This window comes from Salvelinus sp. IW2-2015, unplaced genomic scaffold (assembly GCF_002910315.2).
Source record: "Salvelinus sp. IW2-2015 unplaced genomic scaffold, ASM291031v2 Un_scaffold5886, whole genome shotgun sequence".
Taxonomy (NCBI): domain Eukaryota; kingdom Metazoa; phylum Chordata; class Actinopteri; order Salmoniformes; family Salmonidae; genus Salvelinus; species Salvelinus sp. IW2-2015.
In genome coordinates, this window is record NW_019947151.1 from 1 (window position 1) to 9,273 (window position 9,273).

Sequence of the window (9,273 nt, forward strand, 5' to 3'; positions counted from 1 at the left end):
GGAATATGACGCGCACCACAACTACTGTCAATAGTTTTATTGTAAAGAAAACTTTAAGTCGGATACATCGCGTGTTCATCTGTTTTTAAAAAGCCAGTGTGAAGACCAGCACGCGCCGCCACCAAACACTGTTTAGATGGAGCACATCGTTCGTTCCTGTTTTAAGCAATGAAAAAAACCAGCACCCCACAACACTGTAATTTAGAACGTTGGTGAAATCGGAACACGCGTGCTTTGTTTGTTTTTAAGCATGGGAAGACAAGCACACCCACTCAACACCACTGTAGACTGGTGGAGCTACGTTGTTTGTTAAGCATAAAAAACACAAGAGAGTGACAGCACCACACATCTGTTAATTAGACACTGAGAGCGTTGTTTGTTTAAAGCTATGTGAGAAAAAGACAGCCCACCCACAACACTCTGTACACTATCGTGGCTTCTTTGGAGACAAGCTAAACAAGCCCACTGTGTTCTGGTTAAGCATGAAGGACAGACCATCCACAACACTTGTAGATTCGGACACTACCAAGTGGGACGCGTGTGTTTTTTTTTTTAAGCAATGAAGACATGCATCACACAATATAACATCAAACCACCTTCTCGTTTTTTTATTTTTTTTTCAGAAGGGGACTGCGATACTGCCAGTGTTCTTGTTTAAGCTATGAAAAAGACAGCATCACAATCACTGTTTTTTAGACTGGAGCACCAACACAAACTAGAACCTGGTAACCGTAGCTGTTTCTTGTGTGGTTTAAGCCTGAAAGAACCAGCCACACGACAAAACACTAGTAGACTGAGCAGAGCGTGTTTCGTCCTTTTATATTTTATCGATTCAACCATGAAGACAGGTGATACCATCACAACACCTTTGGAATTTAGTTTTTATAGACCTGGATCAGCGTGTTAGTGAAAACATGGAAAAGAAAAGACAGCATCACAACACTGTAGACTGGACGAGCGTGTTGTTTGGAAGCAGGTTGTGAGATTCGGGCCTCCTTGACATGCTGGTTATTTATGTAGTCTCTATTATAGTTGTACATGGGGTCGATAATAAAGAAAGACGCACATTTTTCTTTTATTAAATAGGATAAATTATAACCCGACTTTGCCAAGTTAAGATTAGACGTTGAATTTCTGATGAATGAGTGTGAAAAAAACAGTGGTTGCAACATAGAGTTATATGGGTTTTAACATTTCTCATACACTCAATAAAAAAATTTGTGTAAAGTGCTTTCTACTAATTCATTCTATATTAATCATGGTCATTCATGCTCCCCTCAATTAAAAGAAATTGTCAGTGCATTTCCCTATAAATGTAACTTCCTTTTTGACCTGAATCCCTGACGCTGATTCCTGACCTGAAGTCCCTGACCGAATCCCTGAACCTAGTCCTGACCTGAGTTCCTGACCTGGAGTCCTGCACCTGAATCCTGACTCTGAGCCCTGTATCCTGACCTGACCCTGTGAGTCCTGACCTGTAAGTCCTGTGAGCCCTGAGGGTTAACTGCCTTGTTCAGGGGCAGAACGACAGCCCTATAGGAGTGGTGCGCGGCAGCGTAGCCCTATGTTAGAGCTTGACGACGTAACCGAAATTTGCAAGTTCAATTCCCCGAGCTGGACAAAGGTTACAAATCTGTCGTTCTGCCCCCTGACAAGTCAGTTAACCCACGGTCTAGGCCGTCATTTAAAATAATAATTGTTCTTAAACTGACTTGCCTAGTTTAAAATAAAGGAAAGGTAAAATATATAAAAATGATTCCTGACATGAGCCCTCATGACCCGTAACCAAAACGAGTATTGCATTACCAAGGGAATTTAGTAGCGATGGCCATTGGAATGCACACAAATAGCTTCGTTGGTCATCTCTCCATGTCTCTCACTCCATTTGTCTCCCATTGTCTCTTTGTCTCCCATGTCTCCTTCTCATGCTCCATCATTGTTCCTCTCCATTAGTCCTCCCATTCTCTTTCTCATAGTCCGCTTTCTCATCACTTTCCGTTCATCTCTCCATTGTCTCTCTCCATGTTCCCATGGTCTCTCTCTGTCTCCATGTCTCCTCTGTTCTCCATTTGTCTCTTCTCTCCATGTCTCTCACTCTCCATGTGTCGCTTCCTCCCATGTCTCTTTTCATCACATCTCTCCCATGTCTTCCTCCGTTCTCCCATGTCTCTCTTCTGTTCTCCATTGGTCTCTTTCTCCCATCTCTCATTGTCGCTACCTCCGTCCCATGGTCCATTCTCTCTCTCTTCTCCATGTCTCTCTCTCCATTTGATCTCTCTCTCTGTCTCCATGTCTCTTCTCCATGTCCTCTTTCTCCATCTCCCATTGTCTCTCTCTTCTCCATGGTCTCTCTCTGTCTCCATGTCTCTCTCCTGTCTCCATGTCTCTTCTCCATCTCTCCATGTCTCTTTCCCATGTCTCTCTCCAGTCTCCATGTCTCTTCTCTGTCTCCATGTCTTTCCATGTCCTCTGTCTCTCTCCATGTCTCCATTGTCTCTCTCCATGTCTCCCATGCTGCTCTCTGTCTCCATGGTCTCTCTCTGCTCTCCATGGTTCTCTTCTCCAGTCCTCTCTTCTCCATGTCTCTCTCCATGTCCATGTCTCTCTCTTCTCCCATGCTCTATCTCCATGTTCTCTCGCTTCTCCATGTCCTCTTTCTCCATGTCTCTCTCTGTCTCATGTCTCCATGTCTCTTTCTCCATGTCTCTTCATCTGTCTCCATGTTCTCCAATGTCTCTCGCATGTCTCCAGTTCTCTCTCTGTCTCCATGTCTCTCTCTGTTCTCCCAATGTCTACTTTCTCCATGTCTCATCTCTGTCTCACATGTCTCTCTCTGATCTCCATGTACTCTACTCTGATTCTCCATGTCTCTTTCTCCATGTCTCTGTTCTCCATGTCTCCATAGTCTCTCTCTGTCTCCATGTCTCGTTCTCCATGTCTCTTTCTCCATCTCTCCATGTCTCTTTCTCCATCTCTCCAGGTCTCTCTCTGTCTCCATGTCTCTAGGCTTCTTTTCTCCAAATGTCTCTTTCCCATCTCCCATGTCTCTCTCTTCTCCATGTCTCTCTCTTTCTCCATCGTCTCCATGCTCTCTCCTGTCTCCATGTCTCTTTTCTCCATTTCTCTTCCATGTTCTCCATGTCTCTGTCTCCACTGCTCTCTCTATTCTCCATGTCTCCAGTCTCTTTCTCCATGTCTCTCTCCATGTCCTCTCTGTCTCCATGTCTCTTTCTCCATGTCTCTTTCCAGTCTCTTCTTTGTCTCCATGTCTCTCTTTGTCTCCATGTCTCTCTTTGTCTTCCAGGTCTCTCTTTGTCTCCATGTCTCTCTTGTCTCCATGTCTCTTTCCATGTCTCTCTCCTGTCTCCATGTCTCTTTCTCCATGTCTCTCTCTGTCTCCATGTTCTCTCTCCATGTCTCTCTCTGTCTCCAGTCTGTCTCCATGTCTCTCTCTGTTCCCATGTCTGTTTCCTTCCATGTCTCTCTCCATGTCTCTCTCTGTCTCCAGTCTCTCTCCATGTCTCTCTCTGTCTCCATGTCTCTTTTCTCCATGTCTCCATGTCTCTCTCCGGTTCTCTCGCTGGTTCTCCGCTCCATGGTCTCCCATGTCTCTCTCCATGTCCTCCATGTCTCTTTCTCCAGTCTTCTCTCTTTCTCCATTCTCTCTCCATGTCTCTTTCTCAATGTCTCCATGTCTCTCTCCATGTCTCTCTCTGTCTCCATGGTCTGTCCCATGTCTATCTCCATGTCGCCATGTCTCTCTCCATGTCTCCATGTCTCTTTCTGCCATGCTCTCTCTGTCTCCATGTCTCTCTCCGATGTCTCTTTTCTCAATGTCTCCATGTCTCTCTCCATGTCCTTTTCTCTCTTCTCCATGTCTCTCTCCATGTCTCTTTCTCCATGTTCTCCATGTCTCTCTCCATGTCTCCATTGCTCTTCTCCATGTCTCCATGTCTCTCTCCATGTCTCCATTGTCTCTATGATCGTCAGATTTGGCCATTCTCCATGTCTCTCTCGTCCATCGTTCTCCAATGTCCGTTCTCTCTCCAGATGTCTCCAGTAGATGGATTTCGAACTCATGTCTTCGTCCAGGTGACTCTCATCTCACATGTCTCCACGTGTCTCTCTCCAGCTGTCCCATCTCTCTCTGTCGTCCATCGATCTCTCTCTCCGAATGTTCTTCGCAATGGTCTCTCTCTTTTCCACGATGTCTCTTTCTCCATGTCTCCATGTCTCTCTCTCCATGTCTCCATGTCTCAAGTCTCCAGTCGCTCTCCATGTCTCTGTCTCCATGTCTCCAGTCTCTTCTCCATGTCGCTCTCCATGTCTCTCTCCATGTTCCATGTCTCTCTCCATGTCTGTCTCTCTCCATGTCTCCATTGTCTCTCTCCATGTCTCTCTCCATGTCTCCCATGTCTCTCTCCATGTCTCCTGTCTCTGTCTCTCTCCATGTCTCTCTCTGTCTCCATGTCTCTCTCCATGTCTCTCGTCTTGTATTGCTCTAAAACTTGTTTTTCCCTGTTGACCTGTATAGAGAAGGGCCCTGTGTTGACCTGTGTTGACCTGTATAGAGAAGGGCCCTGTGTTGACCTGTATAGAGAAGGGCCCTGTGTTGACCTGTGTAGAGAAGGGCCCTGTGTTGACCTGTATAGAGAAGGGCCCTGTGTTGACCTGTATAGAGAAGGGCCCTGTGTTGACCTGTATAGAGAAGGAGACACAAATGGCACTTTATTCCCTGTGTAGTGCGCTACATTTGACCCATAGGGTTCTGGTCTAAAGTAGTGCATTATGTAGGGAATATAGTTCCATTTGGGAGGCCTCCTTGGTATCATGATAGGCTTGTACTGGTGCTGCTGTGTTCTTCAGAGATGTCTGGATGAATGATTAGCAGTAATGTGAGCAGACTGACACTACTGGGTAATGTTCACCACTCCTACAACCTGCTGCTGAGGGGGTTTTGCATTTCAATAGTGGAGCATCTGCAGGTGCAGTCAAATTGGAAGCTGTTGACAAGGACCCAATGAATACAAATTCATTGATGCAGCTCTATGACCCAATATACCAGGCAGGTAGGATCATAGAATGCTACATTCTATGGGAAGAGTAGTGACGACCCACAGCCTTCAATTGCCTACATAATTGATGAGTTTATTTCCAAAACACAATTTTTTGGTAAAAACATTTTTTTTAACTTTTATTTTACTAGGCATGTTTTCACATTTGTGTTTTTTCATCAGAAATGATTGCTAACGGGTTCCTTCATGTTTCTGTAAAATATTATTGTTATTATTCATAGATATTGTTGTTTTTTTTATTCGTAGATTTTAGATGTGTATGAAAATTWGTTTTTTTTGCGAAACACTATACAGTAGCTGGAATGTTATGTTCCTATCCTGTATACTGGACTGTGATATGTGGTCGTCTCACCATATCTTCAGATTAATGCACTGGATAAGAGCGTCTGCTAAATGACTACATTTGAAATGTAAATGTTTTACATACAGATCTCATATTACTGTATTGAATAATTGTTTACCTTTTTTTTTATTTGTCACGTATAATTTTCAGTTTTTTTTATTTTTATAGTTACATTTGACTGTGTAGCAGTACTACTGATTTCTCTGAGAGTGAGGCAGATATATATTATTACTGTGTAAAACCTAGCAGTACTACTGATTTCTCTGAGAGTGAGGCAGATATATATTATTACTGTGTAAAACCCAGCAGTACTACTGATTTCTCTCAGAGTGAGGCAGATATATATTATTACTGTGTGAAACCTAGCAGTACTACTGATTTCTCTCAGAGTGAGGCAGATATTTAGCAAAAAAAAACATTATTATTTGTCTCTCTGAAATGAAGCAAGTTATTTAAAACTAAACACGTCTGTCATTGAACAACCGCTTGAGTGATTTTCATTAGTGAAAAAACACACCAATTTCTTTAAACAATTAAAGCTAATTTACCAACATTTCTGAAAATGGATATAGGAATATATAGCGTTTTGGAATGAAACTCTTCAATTACTACGTCACACATTGAGTGTTAGATTTGTTATTTTGATAAACAGTGTTATTTTTATTCCGTTTTTATAATGGAAGGACATTCAATGTGGTGAACGTTTGCTTTAGACAAGGGCAGGACAGTAAGCTCTATCATAAAATAAAATGTATAGAATAATGTAGAAATAATATTGTCTTCTTCGTTGTACTATCTCTCTCTCAATGTTTTCACATTCAGAATGATTTTTGTCTACTTGCCCCCAAAAGGAATTATATGCAGTTTATTGTCTGTCACAAGGGAGATTTCGTGTCTATATTTGAACCGCAGTGCTCACCGTAATGACATGGTACCCAAACAGTATTTAATGAGTGTTTCGTGCCGGTTAATGTTTGATCATTCCCTTGGAAATACTCCTGTATGAACGTACATGTTGGTACGCCCTGTCCATGGTGCTGAAACAAGAGAGGACGGATAATATCACATTGACACTTCCCATGGAATACTGTAGGCCCGTTGCTTTCAATATCTGGTATTTAACTTAATACCCTGGCATTTTAATTAACTCGACCTGAAAATGACTCTCACTTTCCGTGCTGATACTATGGCTGCGTAATTGTGTAATTTCTATGGTTAATTGAGCACGATTATCACGTCATTAAGAGCCTTTCGTTGCAATAGAACGCTCTGGGCTGTGGTGTTGGGGGGCGGAAATGCTCCACACTCAAAGCATCGCCTTGAGCTTTAACAGAAAGGAGAGAACTGACGTGCCCACTGGAGAGATGTTATAGAACATCGCACCCCTGCAGGCTTTTACCACCCACATACTTTCCCTGTGAATCTGTCCATAAATGTAATCCTACGGGTTGATATGGAGCTTTGTAGCTCAGTTGATAGATCATGGCGCTTGCAACGCTAGTTTGTTCCATACCTGGGACCACCCACATGTAGCATTTATGCACGAGTGAATGTAAGTCGCTTTGATTCCATTTAAAGCACCTGTTAAATGGAATATATAACCAATACCTATAAAGAGTCAATACTTTGATATCAATCACTTGTTTCAAATGTCTTTGATGTTTTTTTTCTCCCTACTACTTAGCAGACGCCCAAAGCGAGATTCAACTAAGTGTAAAATGATAGGCTACCTAAAATATCACAAACACACACTCATATCAATATAATAATACATGTTTTATTATTTCACCATTACACAAAGAAAATCTAAATTTACATAGTTGGCTCAACTGGTCCAGCCAGTAGCCTAAAGCAGAGTATAACTCTTGACATAGTGGTTATATATTGTAATACTACAATATGTTTCTTGTACTGAGAAGTCCCTCAATTCATTGAATTTGACACTTCTCTATGGGTTTGCTCCGTTTAGTGGGGCTGGGGCCCATTACCCGCTGTAGGTCGCTGTTAAAGCTGGGGCGGCGGGCCAGTGGGTACACCGCACCGCACGGCGCGTCTGGAACCAACGCACGACTACGTCTGCCGCAACGGCTTCTGCTGGTGCTCAGCGCCTGGTAGGTACGTATGGAGATCTCGCGRTGCTGCGACGGACGCGTCTCGGTAGGGAGACCGCCTAGCTTGACAAGGGCTTCGAACATCTCTTCTAGACTGGTACTGTCTTTGGCTGATGTCTCGAAGAGCGCCGTGTCCTCCCCAAGAGCTCGGAACATCTCCGGACGACTGATGACCCTCTCCGCCTCTAARTCCACTTTGTTGCCGCATATCACCATGGGAACCCGGGCATTCTCTTTGAGYTTCATCAGCTTGGTCTTGGCTGCTATTATCTCTTTGCGCAGTGTGTACACCTCTTTGAAGGAGTCTCTGTCATCCACACTGAACACCAGGAGAAATATGTCACCTGTTGTAGAGAAGAGTACAGATTTAGTGATTTAATTCAATGCAACAACAAAAAAACACCCACATTCATTTTCCAACTCAATGTATTAGATCAAGGCTATGCAAAGGCCAATTCAATGCACACAAAAACACTTTTCATTGTCCAACTCAATTCGATTTATACACAGTCAATAGCCTATACACTCATAACCTACACACCTGTCAGTATGGACAGCCTCCGTCTGGCGGGGAAGTCTCTCTCCTTCGCTGCGTCCAGGATATCAATCTGATAGGTTTCTCCTCGGATCTGGTACAACTTCCTGTGGAAGTCTTCTGCCGTCGGCTCGTACTGTTCCTCGAACCCGTCGCGCAGGAACCGCCTGAGAATGTTCGTCTTGCCCACTCTGGGCGCGCCGAGTACTACAACGCGCCGGCAGTTMCGGGGCTTGGTGAGGCGCATCTCCTCCAGTGGCGCGGTGCATGGAGTCTGGTCCGGGAGGGTCAACGTCGCTAGCGGGTCGAAGGATCTTCTTTTGGGGAACATTTCCGAGGATGTAGCCTGAGTGGTCCCCGTGCTGGAAGACCGGACCACCCTCGTCTTCTTGTCCGTGTGTCTCCAGTGCTCAGTGACCGTTTTAAAGATCCCYTTACTMGCCTTGGTCATGCTCGAGACCTTTTTGTATTGCATGAGGATTGTAGGWGATTGACAGTTGACACCTGWGACTTTAACATTGGGAAGCTGGTCGGACATCGTTTGTTCAACATTATCGTCCATGTTGAGCTGGGTCTGTGGATGCCCGGCAGTTGCACAAGAGCTGAACGTGTCGGTGGTGCCATCAACGGAAAGGTAGACTACTTTCTCTGTTGTGTTCACCTCCATGTTCCTTCCAGGCACGGGGATCATCCGGAGTGTCTGTTGTTACAGGTCTGTTACACCTGTTACTTCACCATGTGATGCGTTGCAGTGGAGCGTTGCAGTGTGCGGAGAGGAGCGTCGGCGCGGGTATTTATAGAGTATGGCTGGGCAGATTGGTTGCTACGTCATTAGATAGAAACATCGCAATCAACACTCCCGCTCCTTTATGGTAGTATCATAGAAATATCTGTAATCATGTGATATCAGTCAAGTGTAGGCTATAGCCTTCCAATTAACATATCAGGGAACCACATAGCAAAGGAGGATGGAGCACAGCTAGAGATGGAGGGCACAGCTAGAGATGGAGATGGAGCACAGCTAGAATGAGATGGGCACAGCTAGAGAAGAGATGGAGCACAGCTAGAGATGGAGCACCTAGAGATGGAGACATGGAGCACAGCTAGAGATGGAGATGGAGCACAGCTAGAGATGGAGATGGAGCACAGACTAGAGATGGAGATGGAGCACAGCTAGAGATGAGATGGAGCACACGCTAGAGATGGAGA

At 44.3% G+C, this 9,273-nt stretch overlaps 1 protein-coding gene across 1 annotated transcript; it reads right to left on the reverse strand.

Annotated features, from left to right (window-relative positions):
• Positions 1–7,175: 7,175 nt before the first annotated feature.
• LOC112078576 (GTP-binding protein Rhes) lies at positions 7,176–8,807 on the reverse strand. Its single transcript, XM_024144767.2, has 2 exons — positions 8,071–8,807; positions 7,176–7,873 (listed from the first exon to the last, which is right to left on the reverse strand). The coding sequence occupies exons 1-2, from the start codon at positions 8,753–8,755 to the stop codon at positions 7,347–7,349; spliced, it is 1,212 nt and encodes a 403-aa protein (XP_024000535.1). The 5' UTR covers positions 8,756–8,807; the 3' UTR covers positions 7,176–7,346.
• Positions 8,808–9,273: the final 466 nt, after the last annotated feature.